At 47.0% G+C, this 26,306-nt stretch overlaps 1 protein-coding gene across 2 annotated transcripts in view; it reads left to right on the top strand.

The window, feature by feature from the left end:
* The window catches only part of SPTB (spectrin beta, erythrocytic), a 128,506-nt gene that overhangs the window by 55,160 nt on the left and 47,040 nt on the right, over positions 1–26,306 (top strand). For both annotated transcript variants that reach the window (XR_006293409.1, XM_043556350.1), the window contains exons 2-6: positions 4,957–5,155; positions 23,025–23,176; positions 24,413–24,586; positions 25,573–25,664; positions 26,064–26,144. Coding sequence is in view for 1 of the 2 variants with exons in the window: in XM_043556350.1 (XP_043412285.1) it covers positions 5,008–5,155; positions 23,025–23,176; positions 24,413–24,586; positions 25,573–25,664; positions 26,064–26,144 (647 nt within the window). In the remaining variant the exon portion in view is untranslated. The remainder of the gene's footprint in view (positions 1–4,956; positions 5,156–23,024; positions 23,177–24,412; positions 24,587–25,572; positions 25,665–26,063; positions 26,145–26,306) is intronic.

Here is a 26,306-nt window from a genome sequence, read left to right as displayed (position 1 = left end):
TTCCATGATGAGAGTGGACAAGTTGTGACATGTGGGCCTAAAGTCCCTGCCTAGTGACAGAAACTGGAGCAGACGGGTCTGGGTAAGGCCTTACCAAACAGCTGTGGACTCGAACGGCCAGGGTATTGCAAGTACATGGGGATCCTTGAAGGTGGCAACCCTGGATAGGAATCTTGACCCTTTAAGAACACCTAACTATACTCTGCCACTGATGGACTGGTGGCCAGGGCAGATTGGGATGGGAACTGCAGAGTGTGGAAAAGCAGCATGTGCTCTGGGGAGGGGAAGCAGCTTGGTCCTGGCACTACCGATGGTGTCCCCCTCTGCTGGAAAAGTCACCCACAGGTGGCATGCTTACCTCACTGGGCCTCACTGTCACCCCATGGTCCAGAAACTCCCCTGTTCTGTCCTGGGAGCCATGTTCTCAGACTTAGCCATATTGAGACTGAGCTATAATTTTTAGGTAGTGATATCTGGTAGACAGATGGAGGTGCTAGACTAGAGCTTGGGGGTAGGAGGAGATTAAGGTTTAAGATAGATTTAGTGTACTCTGTACTGAGCGTCTCATTGGTTCTCACGCTGTTTTAGTATGTATTTGCTCTTTAAGGTATCTGGGAATATGCAGTGAGATTATGATCAGATGGAGTAGGAGGGTGTTCTGTTTTAGTAAATGCACTGGCAGGAAAGTTACCAGGGAGACTTCAGGATTTAATCTCCTGACCTGGATTGCCATAGTATCAAAATATGTTAAAAGCAGGTTTGGCGTAGCATCAAGGGGCAGGACAAAATAGGAAGCAAGTGAAAAGTCCAACCTTACAACTAGAGGGAAAGTTAAAGGTAGAATAGGTCCGAATTCTCTGTTTAAGGAAGACTCCATCTAAGCCTTTGCAACAGCCTGTGACTTGTGACCCTGTGAAGGAAGAACAGCATCACCCTGTGTTCCCCCCTCCCCCATTTCCCACTCCTGAAGTAGACCTTTGGGCTTTGTTGCTTCTCATCTAAGCAGCCCAGGGAAGAGGAGATGGGGTGGGGAAGAAAAGGGCAGTGCATCCAGCCTCCTGCTCAGTGCTGCAGGAAGCCTGAAGTGAGCTCTAGCTAGGGCTCCGGCAGCACCCTGCAGGCGGGGGAGAAGCAGCTGCTGCTGCTGTTGCCACTGCTGCCACTTGCTGGGGTCCCAGCTGCCCCAGGGATTACCTGGGCATAGCATGTGAGGCTGAGATTCTGAGACTAACACCCGATCTCGGAAGTGGATGAGGTCCTGGGCACAATGTGAAGGGTGGAGCTATGAGCTGTGGCGGTGATATTGTGAAATCCATTTACCAAGCAGGCACTCCTTCTGTGAGTGAGTGCCCTGTACGATCAGATGAGCTTTTCCGTTCTGAGCTGTGGGCAAGTCTTCTAGGAACCCATGCTGATCAAAATATAACCTGGCCTTAGTGGCAGAAGTTCAGCAGGTGAGGGCGAGCCTCTGGACTGCACATTGGGAGACAGGCCTGCCCCACTGCGATAGGCAAATGGACAGGGAAGGTGGGCTTTCCCAGGCAGAGTCACACAGGCCAGAGAAGCCCCACCTCTGCTTTGACAAGGGTCTGGTGGGTTGGGAGAAGCTTCTTAGGAACTTGAGGGTGAACTGGGGAGTGAAATGACAAGGAGCTACGTATGTCCTTTCTCCTGGGTTTGCTGGCAGTGGGGTGAGGTGCAGCTTAAAGTCTAATGTTAGCCAGGTGCTTGCTGTCTTTCATACTTAATGGAGGCCCATTCTAGATGCATAGATGACTTATATCCTAAAAAATGTGACCGGATTACCTGACCCTCAGGTTCCCCTCAGATACCAACTTGTCATTTCCATGACCTTCCAGGCCTTGTTTGGGGTTTTGTTTCTGCTTTTGTGTTCCTGGAATAACCATCTGTAGCTTTCCCATTTTCAGATTTTCTTCTCTTCTGCCTCTCACACCTGATTCTGTGAGATTCTCCCCTTGCTGAACCACCGAGCACACTACCCCCGCCTCCCTTGGCTCTGAAGGGACGCCATCTGGGCAGGCCACCGGGGTGGGCACAGCTATGGGGCAAGAGGAAGAGGGCTTCCCTTTCATTTCTGCATCTTTTTTCCTTGGTGGTTGCCTTCGAGGACCTGACCTCCTAAAAACAAAACAACCCCCTCACCCCAAACCCTAGACTTGTGTATTTAGACATACATGTGAGTTTTATCACATTCCCTGCCAAGCCGCTGCCTGACCGCTCCCTTCTCTGAGCCACGGTGGCAGGAGGCATGGCGTTTTTAAGCAGGATGAATTGCTGTCTAGTGGCTGCTCTTCTGCACCCAGGGCCATCAATCTTGTCTTGAATGCTGGGCCTGCTGGTGTGCCTGCTCAGGCTCATCTTTCTGGGGCAGACTTATTTACGGAGCCATGGCAAAGGTAATCTCACTGACTACCCCACCCCCCACCCCCCACCCTCCACCAGCCCATGGCCTGGGCCTCTCTCAGCCGCTCTTAAAAATAGCCTAAGACAAGAAGGAGAGCCAGGGTCCGGTTACCTCCTGCAAGCAGGATCTGATCTTACCTCACCTCCTGCGTCTGGCAGCTCGGCCCTTCTCAGGGGCCACTGGACAGGCTTGCAGGCCAGCAGGAGGTGCTCAGCCTGTCAGTCTCTGTCTTGCTTGGAGCTGGGAGCCAGCAGTCGCTCCCCTTCAGGGAAGCAGGGGTTGGGGGGAAGGCATGGGGGGGATGGAGTCCTTCCCAGCTCTCTTTGCCCAAGCAGTTGAGTGAGTAAATCTCAGCCATGGAACTCGTGTGTCCATTTGTGAAAGATGACAGGCTGTGTAAGGGATGAGGGTCTTCCTGGGCACAGGCCTGGAATTGCAGGGCATGCTTTGTTTGGAGTCATGACTGGCTTCCCCACCTTATATCTCCCCTTCCCTGAGAAGCAAACACCTTTGTCAAGTCCTGGATGCTGGGGAATACCTTCTGTCCCCGTGTGCCATGTTCTTCTCTCACCTAAATCAAATCTGCTTCCCTAAAAATCTGCCTGGTAGAAGGGGATGAATCAGGCTACAGCCTGGCCGTTAGCCCTAGCCATAGCAGTAATTCCCTAGATGACCTTGGGGAGCCCTCATCCTGTGTTAGGCCTTCGTTTTCTTCCTTGTGCAATTAAGATGGATAATTCTGGCTCCTGTCTTACCTCGAAGGGATGTAGTGGGATTGATTAATTGGACTGGGGAAAAAGGATTCTGGAGTGATTCTGTGTCTGAAAAATAAGGGCGTCAGCACTGCATTTACACTTGGATTGGTGAGCTTGCATCATTTCTTCATCAAGCATGCATCTGTTTGTGTGTGTGTGGGATATCAGTACCGGTGTGTGTCTGGGGTGTATGTATACGAATGTGTGAGTGTGCACACATTCATAGAGGAAGCGGCTTACTTCACAGCTCACTGGTTGTCCACACTTGTCATTTGTCTGCCTCATGGCCTCCCCACCCCATTTTGTTCTCTTGGATATGAAGGCTCTGGGCTCCCTGTCCTGTCTTATAGACTTGGTCTTGGAATCCCTTTAGTTCCCTGGGGAGATGCCTCAATGGCAGGTACTGGAGAGGAAATTAAGGCTGAATGAAAGATAGTCATTTTCCAAAAGCCCACAACATTCAGGCCCTAGCCTTGCACCTCTAGTCTCCCATCTCCCTTGTCTCCCTGACTCTGCCCTCACCCCCTAGTTACGTTGTAAGTTTCCTAAATTTTGCCATGGTCTTTCTCACCTTCAGAACCCTGCACCTGCTCTTTATACCGTTTGTTTGGACTTGCCCCTTTATCCCTTCACAGAATGCTTCTGAGCTTCCTTTGGGAACCAGCTTACGCTTCCCTTATCCTGACATCCAGCTCTGCCATGAGACCCCACAATTCCCCATTCTTTCCCAGCGGTGGCACACAGCACACCTTACTATAATTGCTTATTTCACTGGGTGCCTTACGGCCAGAATATAAACTCTATGAGGACAGCGCACCTCTTGTCTTACTCAGAATTGCCTCGCATAGTGTCTGCCCTCTAGTTGGGCCTTGGTACATATTTTAGTCAATCATGAATGAATGAACAAACATGATAAATGACAGGCAAGTAAGAACACAGTGCTCCTAATGCCCATGTGCCTTGCATAGATGAACATGCACAGCTCCGCTGTCCGTGGGAGCCCTTCGCCACCACCCCCACCATCATGCTGACAGCCTTGATAGGACAGCAGTCTCATCTGGGCGCCTTGGTCTGTCTTGGGATTCAACCTTGCCCACGCACCTGATTGCACTTCAGAGAAGGTAAAACCAAGAGCTCAGCTTTCTAAATATTTGTTGCTGGGAAAGCGCTGGGAGGGATCTTGGGCAGCCTCTGCGAGGAGTACACTTTCCCCAGCACAGCTGCTGGGGCTGGTGGCATCAGTGGCATCTCCTGTTCGTCTCTCTCCCCACTGATTCACGTTTGAGTGGGACTCAGCCAACTTCCAACTTTTCACCTCTCCTTCCTGTCCAGGTTTGTTCCTGGTCCAGTCCACAGGGTTGAGCTGCTCTTCTCCCCACCCCACCCCCATCCCCCACCCCGCCCATCCCCTGGCTCCCAGGAGAGCCTCCCCTCTCAGGCTCCCAAGCTTCCACAGCTGCCTCAGCCGCAGGTTTGGAGGAAGCGGGCTTGCTGCGACTGACGTCTCCACCTGCTGGCCATCCTGACCCTTTCTGCCTGCAGCTCTCCATCCCTGCCGCCACTGTCGCCGTTACAGTGTGGCGGCGGCGGCGACTGCTGCTGCTGCAATATTCTATAACCCAGAGACCCCAGGTGGGAAGCATGGCCCGGCAGATGGCACGGTGTGCTCCTCCTACAAGGACCTACCCCTGCTGGATGCTCCGAATAAGTTTCCCCTGAGAAAAAGTCCAAGGGGGAGGTAGCTAACCCTCTGACTGTGTTGCTGTTCCCCCCTAGGGACCCTTCCATGAAGACTGAGGCAGGCACAACTGCTGAGAGCCTGCTGACATGACATCGGCCACGGAGTTTGAAAACGTGGGCAACCAGCCACCGTACAGCCGGATCAATGCCCGCTGGGATGCCCCGGACGATGAGCTGGATAATGACAACAGCTCAGCCAGGCTCTTTGAGAGGTCCCGGATCAAGGCCTTGGCAGGTACCATTTGGGGCCATGGGGGTTAGAGGAGCCGGTCTCATAGTCCCAGGGTTCAGTCCCCTCCCTGCCTGTGGCCAGCCCTCTGCGTGCATTGGCGTGAGCCCTGGCAGGGAGGTGATGGAGACATGGCTGTGTGGCTCAGGGAGACTTGGCCCTGTTGGGAGGGAGCAGAGGCTCCCACGCATGCCCTAGTTCGTCCCAGGTGGGAGGTGGTGCCAGGTGGGCCCTGCCCTCTGCCTCTGTCCTGAGTGACCTGTGGCCAAAGTGAGAACTGAGAGAGAGTCTGGGCAAAGGAGTGTCTGAGGGGCTGGATGGCCAGGCAGAGGGGTGTGCAGCTTCATTATGCACCTCAATCTCCTGCCTGGTCCTGGATAGAGAAATTATCATCCTCCTCTTTGTTGTCCTAAAAGAAAAGTGTGATTTGATAGGACATTGAGAACAGATAACATCCTCCCCACACTGGCTCAGGAAGCAGGATTTTCTAGACTAAACCTCTTATCCTTAAACTGGAATTAGATTTTTACTTAGATTCATAGTAGATTTCTGTGTGTGTGTGTGTGTGTGTGTGTGCATGTGTGTGTGAGTGACAGAGAGAGAGAGAGAGAAAGAGAAGGGGAGGGAGGGGGAGATCTTAAATCTCCAGCAGAAATAGTTTGTCCTCCCCCTGCTGGCTGGGATCTGATTCTTGGGATTTTTTTTTTTTTTCTTCTCCCGCCAACCCCTGTGACCACTGCTTCCCTGGAGCCTGGCCCAGGGTAGCTATATTCGGACAGTAAGTCCTTGGCCAATAAAGAAAGTTTGAGTTCTGTGGGATAGCGTGTGGGTGGGAGGGCTGGGGGTAGATTCCATCATCTGCTCCACCAGTTATTAACCCAAATCAGACTTCTTTCCCCATCTTCACATTGTAAGAAGAACCCAGACTCGCCCATAAGCACTTTCTGGAGCGATTCTCCCAGTGCACCATCATCACTTAGTGGCCCTATCTGAATTTTCTAGTAGTATTCTTCTATCTTCTCTCCCTCTACTCTGCTCTCAGATGCCTCCAACTTCAGCTAACCTTGAGTCATGAGCAGGGGAACCAGAGTGACCTTTCACCTTAGGAGTAGCTGGGCTTACCTTACACTAAAAGGAATGGGGTGTCTCATTCCCTTGTCATGATGGGGAATCCATTCACATCTCAGCCATCAGCTTTTGTGTTCTTGTTCTTGTGAGACACCCCCTTTCTTCTTCCTTCACCCCCTTCTCTGCATTCCCTACCCTTAAAAATTCCTTCCTTGGTTTCCCTTGAGGACAGATAATAGCACTAATTCATTCCTTGCTTTCCTTATGTAATCTTAACCTCTTTAAATAAGCAAACTAGGAACCCTTGTCTTGCCAGTCTGGTTTTACCTTTTTTCTATCTGTGTGCCAGCTGGGCCTGACTACATTGACCCTGGTTATAGAGGTGGAGGGAGAGGGGTTCCATTTTCCATATGTCTTGTCAAAGGACAGTATGAGGAGTGGGACTGTCTTTGTGCAGGGATCCTTTGATATGTTTTACAGATACCCTATTTTTTAAGAAACCGAGGAAAATTCCATTTTAATAGTTATTTATTGTACCCCTACTATGTATAAAGCTAACCCCATGACCAGATAGAGAAAACCACGGAGATGAATTCAACACAGTATCTGTCTGTAAGTAGTTTATGATCCACTAGGGAAATGAACAATGTTCATAATGAATTAGCACAAGTACAATTAGAGAAGAACTGTAGGAAAGGCATATAATTAAATAGCAATGAGAGAGCAAAGGAGGAGACTCAGGAATCGGGGACTCATTTGTGGAGAAGGCCCTCAGGAATTGAAGGGTGCATGGGATCTTGACAAGCAGGTGGGGTACAACTTTATCCAGTTGGACTATATGAATGGCAGCCAGGTCTAAGGATCAGGTTGGAAAACTGGTGAAAGTAAGTTATCAGGTTACTGGAGAAAAAAGTTCCACAGCCATGCCTGTGTCTCACCAAGAGTGTGCATATCGTCTACCAGAGAATCTGAATACCCCCCAGGGGAGAGGGGGACCACCGAGCATAGACTTACATGCCTGGACCTTAACAATTTAGAACATCTGACTAACAAGTAACCATGGAAGTTTAGGATCCATTCAGGGTTTTAAAAAACAAACAGAAACCTGTCAGTCTACTGACTTTACTGAGAGTCCACTCTGAGTGAGCTGTGGGATAAGCGAAAGCTGTGGGAGCATCCAAAGTAGAGAGGTCAGATGGACCCGTTCTAGTGGGTAGACAGAGCAGAGAAAGGGGCTGTCTCCCTCAGTTTTAACTTCTGGATGTTTTTCTCTTCAGTATTGTCTTTGGGGCTGCCTTGGCAGCCTTTCCAAAGAGGCTGAGGAAGCAGAAGCACCTCTAGTTCCAATCATTTCTGCTTTCTCCACAGCCACTCCCCCACACCTAAGCACATGATGGCAAGGAAGGCATTACTGTCCCCTCTAATGCTACTAGTATGGAGGATGGTTGAATCAATTTCCTGTTTTATAAAATGGGACAGTAGTTCTTTCCCAAGGGTCTTGTGAAGATCAAGTAAGATAAAGTTTATGAAAGTTTTTTATTAGTAATAAAATACTAGGTGAATGTTAGTATTTACAGGAAATCTTAGTAATATCTTTCTGTCCCTTCTTTTAACTTCAGACATTCATGATCATCAGTCATAGTTCCAGTTATCCTGGCCTGTTCCAGGGCCAGTTTCTTCCTTCTTAACCCCACCCTCCTTTGTTTCTGAAGGCCAGGGTTGGAAGAAGGAGCCAGGGACCAGGGGAAACTCCACTAATGCTTGTGTTGCGGCTTTTGGCTCGGTCCCCAGAGACCCAGTGCCCACAGGGATGAAGCCCCATGCTGTGTAGATCTTTCTCTTTAAGGCTGCCCAGCCAAGATCCCAGCTGTGTCTCTGCCATCAGCTGGGTGACCTGGAAGGACCAAGAAACCAAAGGATGATGAGGCTGGTTAGATGTCCTTCCGGGTGTGGCTTCTCTGGGTCCTTCTCCACATAGTGACCTGTGGTTGGAAATCTTGCAGTGTGTTAACAGGACTCCATTTTTTTCTGCCCCTTAAGTCAACTTCCTCTCAGCTCCAGAGGAAATACTCCCTATTTTGCCTTTCAAATAATTCCCAGCTCTTCCTCCCTGGACTGAAATAAACAAACCATCTGGTTATTCCATGTGGAAACTGCCACATTGGTATACAAATACCTGACCTCTCTCCAAATGAATCACTGTGGATTTGACACTGTGGGTCAGCCTGACAAGAAATGAAGGGGGAGGTGGGCAGGAAAGTGCTGCAGAAGGCTCCTGCAAATAGGGGATGGATTTGACCTCGGCAGTGCCCAGGGGAAGGGTGGGGGCCCAGCAGGAATATTTGCCCAGTAGGTCCCTGGCAGATGTTAGCTCTCAGTGTCAGGCTCTAAAGCTGGCAGCACTCGAGGAGGTTAAGTGATGGGTCACCCTGAGGCTTCTTCCTGAACAGGGGCCGTTCTCTGCTTTGATGACTGCCTTTGGTACCTTCCTACGTTTAGGACCTGCTTTCAAAGATTAGAGGAAGGGAAGCAGTTGAAAAGCTCACCTTCTAATCCCTCCAAGAAGTTCCAGCCTTCAGGTTTCGGTAGAAAGGCTTCCAGTGTCTCCTACAGCCACCCTCATCTTCACTCACACCCCCTTTCCTGTCCTCCCCCCTTTTCATACTGGGAGCCATTTGGTAAACATTTGTGGCTGTCTGGATGAGGGATGAAGCACTGCAGGCTGCAGGGAATTTACCAGCCAGAATGCCTGCCCTTGGTGCTCTCTCTCCTCATCCCAGAAGGGTCCTCTGCCTGAATGTGTACCCTCTTGCACCTGGCTGTGTACCCCAGTGACTTGGGGCAGGTGTGCCCAAGTGGCAGAGGAGGAATGCAACAGAAAGATGCCCCGAAAAGATAAAACCTTGTGCCCTGGCCTCCCCTGCCTTACCCATGCACTCACGTTGAAATCTGGGCATCCCAAGTGCCACCTACTGCATGACTTCCAGCTCCTCAGAGCACAGAGGCATCTGGAAGGTCATGGTACAGAGAGCAATGCAGGGACTCTTGAGACGATCTGTGAGGAGAGGGCTCAACGTGTCCTTCATCATCTTCTGTGGCCCATTTAACACAGAGCCATCCTTTGAACACTTTTTGTTGCTTTATTTTTTTATGTTTATTTTGAGAGAGAGCAAGAGAGTGTGCACATGTATGAGCAGGGGAGGGGCAGAGAGAGAGAAAGAGGGAGAATCCCAAGCAGGCTCCACACTATCAGCACAGAGCCCTACATGGGGCTCAATCTCATGACCTGAGCCAAAATCAAGAGTCCGATACTCAACCAACTGAGTCACCCAGGCACCCCCAGAGCCATTCTTTTAAAACAAAGTGCACAAAATTGTGTAGCCCACTCTGGCTTTGCCTTTAAGTCAGAATCGAAGTGATGCTTCAAACTAGAAATGCCTTTCCTTTCTGCATTCTGTCTTTGCCTTCTTACTAGATTGGAGATGAGGTCAAGTGGTGAGGTTGGTTGAAGACAATTCAGAGGACACAACAGGGCAGCAGGTGCATGGCAGGCTATGTCCCTGTGCTCTGAAGCACAGAGTTGCTGCCATTTTGAACCTTGAACATCTTCCAGACCCACTTTGCCCAGGCCCCAAGGTTAAGTTCTGTGACTGGCAGATGTTCCATCAGAGCCTTAGGACAGGTGCCTTCAGACCCTGCCGCTCCCTTCCCACCCGCGTTGGCTCCTTGGAAACTTCACAGAGAAGGTAGTATCGGCTGCTTCCTGACTTTGGTGGCAAAAGGTCATGCTTGGCCTGTTTCTCCACCTGCACCAGGATGACACTGATTCCAGGTGTCCCAGTTTCCTGAGAAGGGCTTTGTGTCCAGAGGGTGAATGATTTCTTTCAGAGAGCAGGATTTCACCACAGTATGTGGTGGGCAGGGTGGGGAAGGTACAGGAGTGGGGATTCAGCAGCTTCTTGGCAGCCTACTAAGTTGACAAGTTCAGATGTAGCTGCTGGAGACCAAGCCATCAGGTGTTAATGGTCTGAATATCTCTGTTAAGCTATGTGTGAGAACAAAGGTGGCATCATTAATGAGGGTTTTCTTTAATGTTTTCTTCTCCAATTTCAAAACACGAAATGGAGTTCTATGTAGAAACTATATATTGGGGAGACATACTATTTATGGAAATATGTATAATCAGCAACAATCATTTTAGTGTACTGTCAGAAGAAAAAATAATTGGCTCAGCAGCTTTTCCTCGGAGGTCAGCCATTATGAGTTCCACCCCCACCCGCTTTCCTGAGACAGGCCACTGTTCAGATAAACCTGCTAGTTACCTGTGCAGACAGATCCACAGGAGAGGCAGTGGTCCAAGGCAGTTTCCCCAGCCCAGGACATAACACTTTCTCCCATTGTCCTCTCTTCCCTCTTGATAAAAGCTGTTCTTCCCCTTTGAAAACACTTTGCAGAACCAAGGCTGTTCCCATTCTCTGGGTGACTGCTATCTATCATCGTGAAGATGCTTTTCAAATATTAATACACTGAGGTTAATAATAAGACTCTCCCCTCCCCATGCAGTGCAGTCTGAGTGAGCCATGGTAATAGCCTCCTCCATCTTTGGGACATTCCTGTGGGCTGTTGGCTTCATTCCCAAGGGCAGGCTGTGACACCAGGCCTTACTGTGCTCATGGCTCCCAGAGCAGCCGGCATCCATTTTCCCCTTCTCCAACTGGGCGCTCTCTGCATGCTGCTTGACTGAAGAGGTGCCAGGAGTGTTGTTTCCAAGCATCTGTAGCAATTGTTCATTTTCCTTTTTTATCGTGTCACTGAGAGAGAATGACAAGGAAGCTGGTAGCAGTTGAGTCTCTAGGAGCATTTTGCCTCCAAACCCTTTAGCCTTCAAACTCTGGAAACCAGATCAACAGGGGATCTCATTTTATAGTCTAGCGAGAAGGAAGTGGATCAAATACTCACACACGTGTCTCTGTACATATAGACATACATGCGTGTTGACAAATTATGATAAATTCCATGAGGATTTGTTGAGAATTAGGAGTTTCTAATATAACCTACAGCCTATAACTCATCCAAGGAGGAGTAGGGCTTGTTGGAGTGAGCACATGGGGGGAAGGGTGGGTGGAGATGGGAGGGGGAGGCAGGAGCCACATCACAGGGACTTACAGGCCATTGGTATCTTCAGGGTCCTGGCAGGAAGCAGTAGGAAACTCAAAAGGGGTGGCTGAAGAGTTTTTAAGGAGATTGTTCGCAAAGGGGTGGCAGGGTTGAAGCGTCAAAGGGTGGGAGCTGTAGCAGGGAGAGCTGTAGGCTCTCAAGACAGGATCTGTGGCCTTCAGTAGAGGGCCAGAAGGATGGAGCCACTCCCACACCCATCAAAGTACTCTGACAGGGAAGTGGCATGGTTACATTTGGGTTTTTAAAAGTCACTCTGACTTCAGTGGGGGCAACAGGTTGTGGGGAGACTATGCAAAAGTCTGGGAAAGAGAAGATGGCAGTGTGAGCCAGCTTGGTGGCCATTGACAGAGAGAAGTGGTCCATCCTCACATTATCATTCTTCTGGCCTCTCCTGTTGCTATCGTGGGCTTTCCCAAGTTAGGTGACCTTGGCCAAGTCGCTTTTCTGCTCCTCACCTGTAAAACAAGAGGCTCAAACCAGATGATGCACACAAGGCCTTTCCACCTCTGGCAGCCTGGGAAGAAGCCTCCTGTTATGGTAGCGCTGACCACATACTTCTACCCTGAACCACGGAGCTTTGGTTCCTGGCTTAGGGAAAGGGAATCAATGCTTTTTAGCAAATCAGTAGATTCTCCAGAAATTCTCTCTCCTCAATATAGGGTAGGTTAAAACTGAGTCCTGGACCATGTCAACTTCTGTGGCCTTGTGTTCTAAGTGAGTGTAATCTCTCCCTGCAACCACCACCTGCATGCATGACAACAATACCTGGTGCTTTTTATCCAGATGATCTAACTGACCCTTAACCACTCTGAAGTAAGCAGGGGATAGGTATCACCATGCCACTTATACAGATGAGGGGAGATGCACAGCAGAAAGTGCCAGGACAGAATCCCAGGGATTTGAAATCATCCTGTTGCTGGGGTGTCTGGGTGGCTCAGTTGGTTAAGCGTTCACCTGGTCATGATCTTACAGTTCGTGAGGTCAAGCCTTACGTTGAACTCTATACTGTCAGCATGGAGCCCGCTTCAGATCCTCTGTCTCCCTCTCTGCCTCTCCCCTGCTCACACTCTTTCTCTCTCTCAAAAATAAATAAACTTAGAAATAATAATAAAATCATAAAATCATCCCAGTGCCATTGGGGCTACAGCACTTGGGCTTTCTTGAAAGTCCTTCAGACCTGCATTGCCGCCTCCTCCTCTGCATCCCACCCAAGACCTCTCTTCTCATTTTCCTTCCACCACCAGCCTCTTAAGCCTCTTTGATCAAAATCCTGAATTCCTTTTTACTTCTGTCTTACAGCCTCTGAATATTCTCACCTGCTGTGGGCCAGCAGACCCTTGTTCTGTGGTTGTCCAGATCAGCTCTGTTCATTTCACTTCCATGGTTCACATGTCAGCTGGGGCCATGTCACCTCAAGCAGAGACTTCTGCACCTGCCTCCAAGCTGGTGCCTTGACCTCTCCTCATTGAATCCCATTTACACAGGGAAGTTAGAAGCATTGTCCTCTAGCAGATTTTAGTGAGGTGTTGCTTTACTTAAGAACCTCTAGGCTTTTCTTTACCTGAAGTGTAGAGTTCAGATTCCCTAGACTGTCCTTCAACTTCTTTACTCTGGGGAAGTTCATTGCTTTTCACCCTCACCCCCCAAACTTGCACACCTGTGTGCACACATACAGATTTGCCAGTTTCCATCTTGAGGGCTTTGAGCAAGAACCCCCCCTTTCTTCTCTGTCATTCTAAAACCATGATCATCTTCAAACCTCAGGTCAAAACTAGCCTTCTTCAAAAACATTTTTTAAAATTTAAGCTGGTCTCTGATAACTTGTTTTATTTTCCTACTATATATAAAGACCCTATTTTATTTAAAAAACAATAAGGTGAGGGGCGCCTGGGTGGCTCAGTCAGTTAAGCATCCTACTTCTGCTCAGGTCAGGCTCTCATGGTCCGTGAGTTTGAGCCCTGCATCAGGCTCTGTGCTGACAGCTCAGAGCCTTGAGCCTGCTTCACATTCTGTGTCTCCCTCTCTCTCTGCCCCTCCTCTGCTCATGCTCTCTCTCTCTCTAAAAAATAAATAAACATTAAAAAATATATCTTCAAATATTTTTGTTACACAAAATATATTTAGTATAGAGAAGATTAGAAAAATAGAGAAAAAAGAGAAAACTGGGGGCATTGTTAATGACCCATATAGATATTTTACAAGCCTATAAATATGACTGCATGTATATATGTATAAATATTAAAATATTATCTATAATACTGTAATCTTAGAATTTTTGTCACTGAGCACTATATTGTGAATGAATATCGTTTCATGCAAACATGTAGATTATCATCTTCATGGCTGTATAGTCTTCCTTTGTATTAACGTACCCTAGTCTAGTTAACGAGCATCTTAGTGTTCAACTCTGCCCACTTTTAAAGTCAGTCTTATGCACTTTGTGCTTGCCTTTGCAGACATGTAGTAAGCATCCTAAAGTTCTCGCTTAGAACCAACCCTAGCTAAGTTTTAAATCTTGTATGTGGGGGAATCCTGCTCTAGCTGTTCACAATGCTAGTGTGATGAAAGCTGGTTGGTTGAAAGAAAAAATTCCTCTCCAAGCTAAACTATAGGGTAGAATTTGTGCCACCAGCATCATTTATGATGTGTCTCTCAGGGTCTGCCCCTATGCTAGGCTTCACAGGATTAGCATCTGTATCTTCAATGTTGTCACAAATTCATGGGAGTTAAAGCATCACTCATTCAGGTTCCTTAAGCTCTTGGCTTCCTGACATGAGAAGTAGAGAAATCCCAAGCTGTAAACCTACAAAGGATTAAATGATTGTTTTCAGACCCAGGCCAGTGGTCCATGGGCCTCCTATGGTGCCTTTTCTCCCTTTTGTCTTTCTGACCACCAGCTTGACCTATACCTTAGGGCTACATGCTGGTAAAAATGCAGGCTTCTGGGAAAAAAAAAAAAAACAACAACACATTTTTATTTTTTTTTTTTTTCAACGTTTATTTATTTTTGGGACAGAGAGAGACAGAGCATGAACGGGGGAAGGGCAGAGAGAGAGGGAGACACAGAATCGGAAACAGGCTCCAGGCTCTGAGCCATCAGCCCAGAGCCCGACGCGGGGCTCAAACTCACGGACCGCAAGATCGTGACCTGGCTGAAGTCGGACGCCCAACCGACTGCGCCACCCAGGCGCCCCAAAACACAACACATTTTTAAACATTTCATCAGTCATTTATTCCTCAGGATTTATGAGCTTCATATCTGATTTTTCTTCATGATATTTGCTGTTTCTTATTATCAAAGTAATACATGTTCATTGCAGAAATTTTGGAAACTACAGATAAGCAAAAAGAAAAAGGCACGCACGGTCTTACCACTGAGCTATAACAATATCTAGCTTAAGATTTTGTTTTTAAATGGATACAGCTCTACAAGACTGGGGTCATATTATACGTGTTATTTTAAAATCTGTATTTTTCCTTAATATGTATTATAATATCCTTTCCTACCATTGAACGGTCTTCTACAACCTTATTAGTATCTTCACAAATGTACCAAAATTATCATATAATCCCCTGTTTTGAATATTTAGGTTGCTGTTCTCTATTCTTTTTCATTTTTATTTTTTAAGATTTCTTTTATTTTTGAGAAATCTCTACACCCAATGTGGGGCTCAAACTCACAACCTCGAGATCCAGAGTCACATGCTCTACCGACCAAACCAGCCAGGCACCCTGCTATTCTCTAGTCTTGATAGCAGATTTTTAACAGACAAAAGAGGGAGGGATATGAAGCATGCAAGGAATTTTATAGGAAACTAGGGCAGAAATAGATAAATGGGCCTAGAATTGGGTAATAGAGGTTCCAAGATAAACTATTTCAACTAAACCATGTGGCTTAAGAACAGCCAATGTGTAATAGGCTTTTATTTTTAAAACACTGGGGAATTTTGATAACAAACTTCCCGGATGCCCATGATGTCAGGAAGTGAAGCAGGTACCATAGTAGGTGGGGCCAGTGGCAGGCATGCTGTCGCCAAGGGAGGAGGGAAGCAGAAGGAAGAGCCAAGAAGAAGCCTAGAGAAGGTAGAACACAAGAAAGAAAGGGAAAGAACTTTGACTCCAGGGGAGAGGTCTGTGCTTTAAAACACCTGTGGGGGATATTCAGAGGGCAAGACCTGGGAGAGTAGCTACATGGTGGTCAGGGGGGCAGAGCGAAACCTTCCCACAGGACCCATGGACCTCCCTTCTGGGCTCTGTTCTCAAGGGATGTAGGAAATGTTCCTCAACTCATAAACCTTGTCCCTCTCTCCCTTCCATCTTTCTTGTGGCTCAGGCAGTTAACCATGCTTGTGATTTTTGTCTCGTGAAAAGTCCCTGAAGCAGGACACACAGGGAACTGGGCCATCTTGGAGGAGGAGGAAAAAAAAGTTTAATATTTTCTTAAGAAAAAGAAAAATAGGGGCGCCTGGGTGGCGCAGTCGGTTAAGCGTCCGACTTCAGCCAGGTCACGATCTCGCGGTCCGTGAGTTCGAGCCCGGCGTCGGGCTCTGGGCTGATGGCTCAGAGCCTGGAGCCTGTTTCCGATTCTGTGTCTCCCTCTCTCTCTGCCCCTCCCCCGTTCATGCTCTGTCTCTCTCTGTCCCAAAAATAAATAAACGTTGAAAAAAAAAATTAAAAAAAAAAAAAAAGAAAAAGAAAAATAGATTTCTATATTGAATAAATAACATATACATCCAGGGGATAAAACTCAAAAGATGTATAAAAGGGCAAAAAATGTTTTATTCCCACCTTGGTCCTTCAGATACCTAGTTCTTTTCCCATAATTAGTGTTCTCAATTTCCCATGCATCTTTCCAGGCGTATTTTATGCATATATTAGCAAACGGTCTATTCTTCTTCCCAGTCTTTTTTTTCTTTTTTTACTACACATTGCTGTATGTGTTTTCTTCCACCCAAGATATATTGAAGATTGTTTTGTATTAATACATAAACAGCTTCATTTTTTTTTACAACAATTAAGTTTTCTATTGTATGGACATACAATTTTAATTTAACCAGTCTCCTATTGGTGAACATTTTCATTGTTTCCAGTCTTTCACTATTTTTAAAAATGCAATGAATAACCTTATACATAGATTAATTCCCAAATATATGTTTGTCGGGAGGATATATTCCTAGAAGTGGATTTACTGGGTTCAAAAGTATGTGCATATATAATTCTGATCAGTCTTGCCAAATTGCCTCATAACTTCTCTAGCAACATATGAATTTTTTTTCCCCACACCCTTAACCAAACACCGGATTTTATCAGACTTTTTGATCTGTGCCCCCCCGACAAGTGAAGCAGTGTCTTGATGGACTTTCGTTGTACTTTTTGACTTTTAGTATGAAAAATTTCAAACATACAAAAAAATAGAGATAAAAGTATAATGAATCCTCACCTATACTTAACAACTGTTATTATTTTTTTACCATATTTGCTTGTCTATTTGAGGGGTTGACGTATTTTTAAAGTGAATTGAAGATTGCCATGACATTTTACCCCAATGCTTTAGTAGGAACCTCTGAAAAACAAGAACATTTCCCACCTAACTATAATACTACTATTACCCCTAGCTTTACCCCTAGCTTACAGCTATGTGCTGGCAAAAATGCAGACTTAATAAAATTAACATCAACTCTAATACAATCTAATAACCCACTTAATATTCAAATTTTCCCAGTTGTCTCAAAAATGTCTTTTATAATTAATCTGTCCAAACTAATTAAGGGCCATTTATTAAATTTCGTGTGTATGTTTATACTTTGAATTTGTACTTCTATGAATAGCTTGGACAATTTTCTACACATTAAAGACCATTTTACAGTTTTCTGTTAACTTTTTGTTCACATACATATGTCCATTTTGCTATTAGATTGTTGGTCTTTTTCCTCATTAGTTCGTGTATGTTCTTTATATCCTAAGGGAATTGGCTCTTTGAAAGATGTGAGTTACAAATATCCTTTGTCATTTGTGTGACTTTGCTTGTGGTATTCTAACCCACACAAAAGTTTTTTTTAATTTTAATTCATAGGAGCAGAAATTTTGACTGAAGTTTTTTTTTTTAATGTAGTTGAAATTTCAATCTTTTATTTTCTACCTTTTGAATTTTGTGTCCTATTTAGGAGGACTTTTTCTACACCAGCATCATTAGAAAACAAAAACAAAAGCATTCAACCATGATTGGTTTTGGTATTTTTATGATTTAATTTTTACATTTTCAGTTTTTATCTGAATGAAATTATCATGGAATGTGAGGTATAAATATAAGTTAATTTTTCCTGGATGGCATCTAATTTTTTCCACACCGCTTACCCAATAATCCTTTTTTTCCCCTTTCTATTTGAAATAACTACCTTTATCAGTTATCAAGTGCCTCTCTGTGCTTGGGACTACTTCTGTTCCATCGATATGTCTTTTCATATGCTAGTAGCACACAGTTTTATCATTGTACCTTTATACTGTGCTTTATTATCTGATACAAAAATGCCTGGGAAGGTCTGTTACTCTTCTTTTTGGGATTTTCCTAGCTATTTGTTTTTCCAATGCATTTTCTCATAGCTTCTCTAGTTTCCCCCCAAATTTAAGTTATATAATTTAAATATATTTAAAATAATATTCAATATGTAAAGGAATTTAGAGTAAACTGACATCTTTATGATATTGAGTTTTCCTAGTCAAGACTTGGATGTGCCTTGCCACCTGTTCAAATCTTTTAAGCACCTCAGTAGACTTTTTTTTTTAATTAAAAAAAATTTTTTCTTTTAACGTTTTATTTATTTTTGAGACAGAGAGAGACAGAGCATGAACGGGGGAGGGGCAGAGAGAGAGGGAGACACAGAATCGGAAGCAGGCCCCAGGCTCTGAGCCATCAGCCCAGAGCCCGACGCGGGGCTCGAACTCACGGACTGCGAGATCGTGACCTGAGCTGAAGTCGGATGCTTAACCGACTGAGCCACCCAGGCGCCCCCTCAGGAGACTTTTAAAAAGGTGTTCTTGGGGCACCTGGGTGGCTCAGTCGGTTAAGTGTCTGACTTTGGCTCAGGTCACGATCTTACAGTTGGTGAGTTCAAGCCCCGCATCAGGCTCTGTGCTGACAGCAAGAAGCCTGCTTTGGATCCTCTGTCTCCCTCTCTCTTTGCCCCTCCTCTGCTTGTTCGTGTTCTCTTGCTCGCTCGCAAAAATAAATAAGCATTTTTTAAAATGGGGCACATATTGTGAATCCCTTTAAAAATATATAAAGGTGTTTCTTTATGTAAATTTTCACATTTCATTTTAAGCTGAAACACTTTTTTTATTACTGTTATCATTGAGGGCCTTACAAACTAGTAATCCAGGAAATGAACCTCCTATACCTTCAGTGGTTTCTTTTGCTTTTAGGATTAAATCTAAACTTCTTAGCCTTTCTTTCAAGGCTTTCCATATTCGGTTTTAAAACCTATTTTCCACACATTTTCTTCTTTTTTTTAATGTTTATTTTTGAGAGAGAGAGAGCAGATGAGCATGAGCAGGAGAGAGGCAGGAGGGTGGGGAGCGGGGAGACAGAGGATCTGAAAGCGGGCTCTGTGCTGACAGCAGAGAGCCCAACACAGGGCTCGAACTCAGGAACCGTGAGCTCATGACCTGAGCCAAAGTCAGACACTTAACCAACTGAACCACCCAGGCACCCCTCACACATTTTCTTCTCACCTGTAGCTACTCAGCAGCCCCTGAACAAGCTCCATCCTTCCATGTCTCTCTGGGAATATCTCTCTTCCTCCTCTCTTCCTGGCTCCCCTCCTCCTCTACCTGTCCAAAGAGGTTTTCTTTATGAGAAACCCCCTTGCCTACTCCAGTTAGAAATGACTTCTGTCCCCTTTGGCCCATGACCATTTACTGTATGTGCCATTTATCTGGTAACTAATCCAGTGTCACCTTGTGACAGCTTTTATATGTTCATTTTAAAATGAACTGTCCTTAGGTGCCTGGGTGGCTCAGTCAGTTAAGCGTCCAACTTGGCTCAGGTCATGATCTCACAGTTTGTGAGTTCAAGCTCCACATTGGGCTTTGTGCCGACAGCTTGGAGCCTGGAGCCTGCTTCGGATTCTGTGTCTCCCTCTCTGTTCCTCCCCCACTGGCTCTCTGTCTCTTTCTCTCTCTCTTATAAATAAAGATTAAAAAACTTTTTTAACTAAAAAAATAGTAGTAGTAGTGACGATAAGAGTGATGGTAACATTTAGGCTAGCTTTCTGTGTGCCAGGTACTATAAACTCACTTATTAGTGGACAAATATTTGAGTCCGTGTTTTGTGGGTCTGTTTGACCTCAAACCAAACCTTGGAAAGGGAATGTAAATGAAAGATCACCCAGTCACAGTATCCAGACACTTGTTCTAGCCAGCTGGTCAGAGAAGGTGAGTTTTCTAGGAGAAGCCCTGACATGTAGGAAGGACTGAAGGTGGTCCCATCCTGGGAGGGAAAGGGAGAGGAAGAACAGACAGGAATGGAGGGCCCTACCCTTGAGGGCAGCAAAGGCACAAGGGTTTTCTGAGGCTCTGGTGGCTTTGAGTCAGACCATGCTGGTAGACTTGTTCCCTTTCCTGCACTGGAAGGGTTAGGGATCTGGAAATGAGGTCTGGCCCCTAGCCAGCCCTTGCTGAGGACTCCTTTCCACAGAGGGTCCATGCAAGATGGCCCAGGCCCCCTGGGGACAGCAGGCCCAATACATGGCCACTGCCCCAGCCTGTCCACACCACCGGGGTTCCCAGCCCAGCTGGCCCTGGGCCACCCGCCTCTCCTGTACTTGGAAGGCTCCTGATGGGCGCCTGGGGCATGCTGGGAGTAAATTTGCTGAGCATGCCGACGTGGAGCAGCCAGAGCAAAACAGCTAATGGAAATTAATCCCCACTCCTGGGCTTTCTCTCCTTATGATCATCATTAGCCTCTCAGAATCCTTCCCATGTCTCAACACTGCAGAGTGTTTCAGGGTGCTGGTGATTCTGGGCAATTTCACCCCAGTCTTCAAGTAAAAAGCAGCCAAGAAGCTGCCTGCCTGAGCTCTAAACCTGTGGCTCCAACATTTTGGGGTCTACGAGGCTTCATTTGTGTGTTGAAAACTGGGGAGACCGAAGGGTAATTTATGATATATCTGTTCCAATATATGTGCCAGCCCAGCAGCCGAGAATTAAATCCCATGTCCCCAGCTAAAAGCACTTCCTCACCCTTCGCCAACCATAAATAAATGGGTCTCGTTACCCATGTGATGAAATTTTGGGATTCTTAAAAACAGGAAAAGGAGAAATGAAGAAAGGACTTAAGTTTTTTGACACACTTCTCTCTAAGGGGGCTAAAAATTTTAGCCCTTGCTCAAAGCTCCATCAGTTAGAAGAGCTAGCCCCTTAAAGAACAGCTCTGGTTTAGGGGCACCTGGGTGGCTTAGTTGGTTAAGCATCTGACTTCGGCTCAGGTCATGATCTCATGGGTTCGTGGGTCCAAGCCCTGTATTGGGCTCTGCTGATAGTTCAGAGCCTGGAGCCTGCTTCAGATTCTATGTCTCCTCCTCTCTCTGCCCCTCCCTTGCTCGTGCTCTCTCTTTCTGTCTCTCAAAAGTGAAGAAACATTAAAAAGTTAAAAACAGAACAGTTCTGGTTTCTAGGGAAGGCATCACGGGGTCATGGCGGGTTCTATTGAGCCCAAACATGCCCCAGAATAAATGCAATTGCTTCTTGTCCAATATATCTTTGAAACTTTAGTTACATTTTACTGAACAGTCCTTGAAATCAGGAAAGTGGTTTAACTTGCCAGCAAAAGAGTAAGGAGGGTTTTTTCACCTGAAACTTTGCCCAGTGGCCTGGTATGAATGGATGCCATTTTAATTTTTTATCTGAGACTCATATAATCAGTAGTAGTATTTTTCTTCTTCATGGAAGTCTTATTTAGATGGCTGCCATTGAATTCTTCATATAGGACTCCAGAGCCCATCTTATTTATAGCAGAGTATGTCTGCTTCAAGGAAGGGGCTGTCTTTCCTGTCCTTGATTCCCCATCTCCCCCAGAGCCTGGCACCTAGTGGTTGTGCAGTAAACATTGGCTGGATGAATGAATAAGTGTATAATGTGTCTGAGTTCCTCACACTAAAATAGCGCAATAGGAAGGAATTTGATGCTGTGAGCCTCCAGAACCGCCAAAATTATACCCTTGAGGCCATGCTGGCGGGGCTTCTCTTTTTGTTGTTGTTAAATCAGGTATTTAATAATTTAAAAGGCCAACCTTTCCACGGTTTGGGCTCAGCAGAGCGGACATTGAGCCTGCCCCCAGGGGCTGACATCTCTCCTGGCTAGGCTGCTCTGAGTTGCCTTGGCTGTGCCCAACCCCCACGCACCCTCCCCAGGCTTCCTCTGCAACTGTCAGACCAGCCAGCTCCTGCACCGAAACGCCCGAAGCCTGTGGTCACAAACTGTTCACTAGGGACAACAACAAGGGTACACCCTCCTTCCCTCTTCTCCCCCTTTCTCTTTTCTTCCGCTCCTCCCCCATTCTTTGTGCTATCCCAGCTTCTCTCTCTCCAGCATCTTGTTCAAGGCTCCCAGCCATAACTGTGCAGGTTACCAGAATCTGGTTTACAGAGGTGCCAAGAGGTACCTCTCCTGAACTGGTGCAGCGAGAAGCCTGGTTAGGGCTGATGCTGATTTCGAGTAGGGATGTCTGTCAGCTGCTCAGGTCTGAAGAGGGAGAACCTCTGCCTGGTATGCTGGGGGTGAGAGAGGCAGCATAATGCAATGGACGGCCCCCAACCCAAACCTCCTGTATGCCTAAACTTGTGCGGATCATACATTCCAACTTGCCTTGCTCACCATTCTTCTCTGCCTACCAGGAGCTTCTTCAGGGCAGGCAGTTGGTTTTGCTTTTATGTATTATCAGGCCTAGCGTGAGCCTCCACCAACGGAAGCTGAGTAAATGTGCACTCAATACAGTACAGCTCTGGAATATCTACCGTGTAGCGGGCGCTAGGCCTTCGGGTTATAGAAGTGAACCAGATAGACAGACAGACTTTGCTTGCAGGAGAGACAGGCTTTCAACTCCTATGAATGTGAAGCAAGACCTAAATGAGAAATGTATATGCAGGGGGTGGGGCACACAAGGGGAGGCCTAAGCCCGGCAAGGGGTTGGCAAAAGCTTTCTGGACAAATAGGAGTTAGGTGGAGGGGGTGGGGTCGAGTGGAAGGGCCAGAGAGACCATTCTAGGCAGGGAATGTTTGTTGGATGGGTAGACGGGTGAACCTGGCGTTGAAATCTGAGTTTACTGGTACAAAGGGACAGAGCATTCTGCCAGGCACAGGAAAACAGGTGGCTGAATTAGGCATGCCTAGCCACTGGGCATAGAATGTGGTAGTAGAAGTAATCTCTTCATTGCCCCAGTCCATGGACCCATGGTGCCCAAAGGCTACACTCTGACAGCCAATGTTCCTAGGAAAGGGATGAAATAGGTACCTCAGCCTCCTCTACCAGGGATCAGGGGACCCTGGGATTAAGAAATCCCCTCAGCCCTATGTCACATTGCACACTGACACTGTCACCCCAGGCACCTCACCCAAGGCTCTTCTCCCCACTCAGATGAGCGGGAAGTGGTTCAGAAGAAGACCTTCACAAAATGGGTGAACTCAAACCTGGCTCGTGTGCCCTGTCGCATCACTGACCTCTACAAGGATCTGCGGGATGGACGGATGCTCATCAAGCTCCTGGAGGTGCTCTCTGGAGAGATGCTGGTAAAGCCCCTTTCTGTGTCGTGGCCTCTTTCCCTGCACCGTGTGGTTGTGCCGTGTCCCCTCTTCAGGAAAGACATGGTCTGTGGGTATCTCCAATTCTCATGGCCTTCCAAGGTTTCTCCTTATTCTTTTGGGAGGTTTCATTGCTTACTGATGTGAGATGTCCATGTGGCTTCCTGAGTTCTCTGACCTCTACTCAGAATTCATTGCCTAATGGCCACTCCTACCTCTTCATGCTTCTCCCAGAAGCCATGCAGAGCTCTTGACTTTGTCCACGTGGGGCCTGGGCATCTGTCGCTGGCCTGCAGTGGACCTACCATCTGTTGCCTCATGCAGGCTAAGATGGGTTATTACCCAGTTGGAGAAATTTGCATCCTTCTTGGAACCCAGAGGAAAGCATGGACGATATTTTCCTGTGTGTTCTGTCACTCTTACAAGTGGAAATTTATTATATGTCCTCTCAGTTGTAACCCACCTGGCAGTAATGTTGTCTCTGAGGGAGAACCAGATGAAGGTTTGTGTTTTGTTCAGTGACTTCCATTATGACCTTGGGCCTATTAGTCAGGATCTTCTTTGCCTTGTTTCCCCCATGGATAAAATGATACCTGTGCCTGATGAAGCACTGAGATCCTTGGGGTTTGAACGAAAAGGTACCACATTCTTCTGTTGCCTTTTCAACTCCAGGCTGCTGCCTTTTACACTGTATTGAAAGCCCACTAGAAAGAGTTACCACTGGGAACCCTTCACATGATGTGGCTACTCCTCAGGGGTGGTCCCCTTAAGTTTTGGCTGGGGCCATTCAGGGATGGAGGAGGAGGCTGGACGCTGGAATAGACCCTGTTGTATCAATCACCAAACAGAAAGCCACTCTTATCACCAACCAACAGTAAATAGTTATTAGAAATGTGTCTGGCACATAGTAAGTGCTCAATTAACTATCTGTTGTGTTACTGCTCTTGAATGTCATTTATTACATACTCAGAAGGCTTTGTTCAGACCCTGGAACTGTACCGACACAGCCCAATTGCAGAGCTCTGGATGCTCAAGGAAGGGGGAGCCTCTGAACTTTGCTGAAAGGATGGGGTTGAAAAGTGGCAAGCAGTGAGCATGAGGGTTGGAGTTTGGCCAGGAGGGTGGAGGGTGGATGCTGATGGCAGGAACTGGTCTAGGCTGCAACCACCTCTGGGGGTGACCGTGAGGTCCCTCCGTGCCCATGGGGCCAATGCTGTCCTTCAGCCAAAGCCCACGAAGGGGAAGATGCGCATCCACTGCCTGGAGAATGTGGACAAAGCCCTGCAGTTCCTCAAGGAGCAGCGTGTGCACCTGGAAAACATGGGCTCCCATGACATCGTGGATGGCAACCACCGCCTGGTCCTGGGCCTCATCTGGACCATCATCCTTCGCTTCCAGGTGAGTGCCAAGGGGGCAGAGGGAGTGGAGGGAGCCTTAAGGGGCCAGATAGGGCTTAGGAATCTTATAAAATGGTGAATGAAGTACGAGTATGCACATTCTGGGAGGCTAGAAACCTGTCTTGTGGGACAACGTTTATAGGAAGAAGGGACCGTCCTCTACATTGCCTGGTCACTGAAGCTCAAGGTGAGCTGTTCAGTCAACAGTGTAGTCTTTTGAGGGAGAAGATGGAAACTAGTAGCTGGGCAGAGATCTGACCACAAGATCTGCTTTTGTCCCCTTCCCCCCACATGTGTAACTTTTTGGTTTTTCTTAAATAGTTTGATTCACAAGTTGCGAAAACAATACAGAAGATCTATTTTATGTTTTTCAATCAGAAACTTTTCTCTTCCCACCCTGAAATTCAAGGTTCATTATCTGTAAGGAAGTTGAGAAAGTGCAAGGGAAGGAAAGCAGGGCCTTCCACATGCTGGCTTGGGGACAGAAAGAATCTAGTCCTGAGGCAGGGAAGGCAGGGAGGAAGAAGACAGCACACAATTCCCAGACTGAAGAGCTCATCCAAGGGGTCTTGGATATCCCACTTCACTCTCTGTCGGTGCTTATAGTTAAGCAGTAATAATGGCAGAATTGGGGAGAATGAAAGGTAAGAGGAGCTACTAATCAAACATACAGTCCCTTTCAATATTCATGTTGTTCCTTGTAGGGCACTGTTACTCAGAGGAGGATTTGGGGTATCTTGTTTATTCTCAGTACCCCATTAGTCATCAGGTTAGAGCTGTCTCCTCCAACATGAGGAAGCCATCCCCATCCTGTGCAGCTGACTAAGGCAGAGAAACGGGCCACTGGGATGCAGGGCCTTAAGCTGTGGTGTTTCTGCAGGGCTGACAATGCAGATGGGTGGCTAAGAAGAAAGAGGGAGGGAGAGAAGGAAGGCACAGAGCCAGATGCAAATCTAATTCCTCCCTCTCTTGTTCCTGCACCCCTAGATTCAGGACATTGTTGTCCAAACAATGGAAGGTCGTGAGACACGCTCGGCCAAGGATGCATTGCTATTATGGTGTCAGATGAAGACAGCAGGGTATGCCCTGGGAATCAGTTCATTACTACATTCCCCACCACGCCCTTACTTCCCCCAAGTACTGCCATACCCAGGGAACACCCATATCACCCAGAACTGTAGCAGCATTGGGGTAACTGACGCAAAATTTATCCTGACCTGACTCTTAGAGGCCTGAAATTCAGCATTCCTTTCCAGAGTTGCCTGGGCTGCACTGTCTGGGGTCTGTTGGGTGTGTGAGTCTCTTGGGCCCCCCTTATGGAGGAGCCTCTTCTTGTGACTTAACTGCTGTCTGTTGTTGAAGGGGCTCAAGAAGGGATGGATACATTTCTGTCTTGTGTATTAGTTTCTCGGTGTAGACACTTTTTGAGACCCCCAAAGAATCAATTTCTTAGGTCTTATTGTTTCTTTTGGATGCAGCTACCCCCAGGTCAATGTAACCAACTTCACCTCCAGCTGGAAGGATGGCCTGGCCTTTAACGCTCTGATACACAAACATAGGTAAGGGTGAGGAGAGGGCTGTGGAAATGACACTGAACACCTGGGCTGTTTGGATACATTTTACTCAACGTGTAGGTTCCTGTTCAAGCTTCCCTGGAATGTTCTCTCCACTGGGCCTTCTCTCACCCTCAGCATCCCTGCCTCCCTGAAATTCAGTCATGC

Source organism: Prionailurus bengalensis, chromosome B3, assembly GCF_016509475.1.
Source record: "Prionailurus bengalensis isolate Pbe53 chromosome B3, Fcat_Pben_1.1_paternal_pri, whole genome shotgun sequence".
In the NCBI taxonomy this organism is placed as follows: domain Eukaryota; kingdom Metazoa; phylum Chordata; class Mammalia; order Carnivora; family Felidae; genus Prionailurus; species Prionailurus bengalensis.
This window is presented reverse-complemented; position numbering and strand designations above follow the sequence as displayed.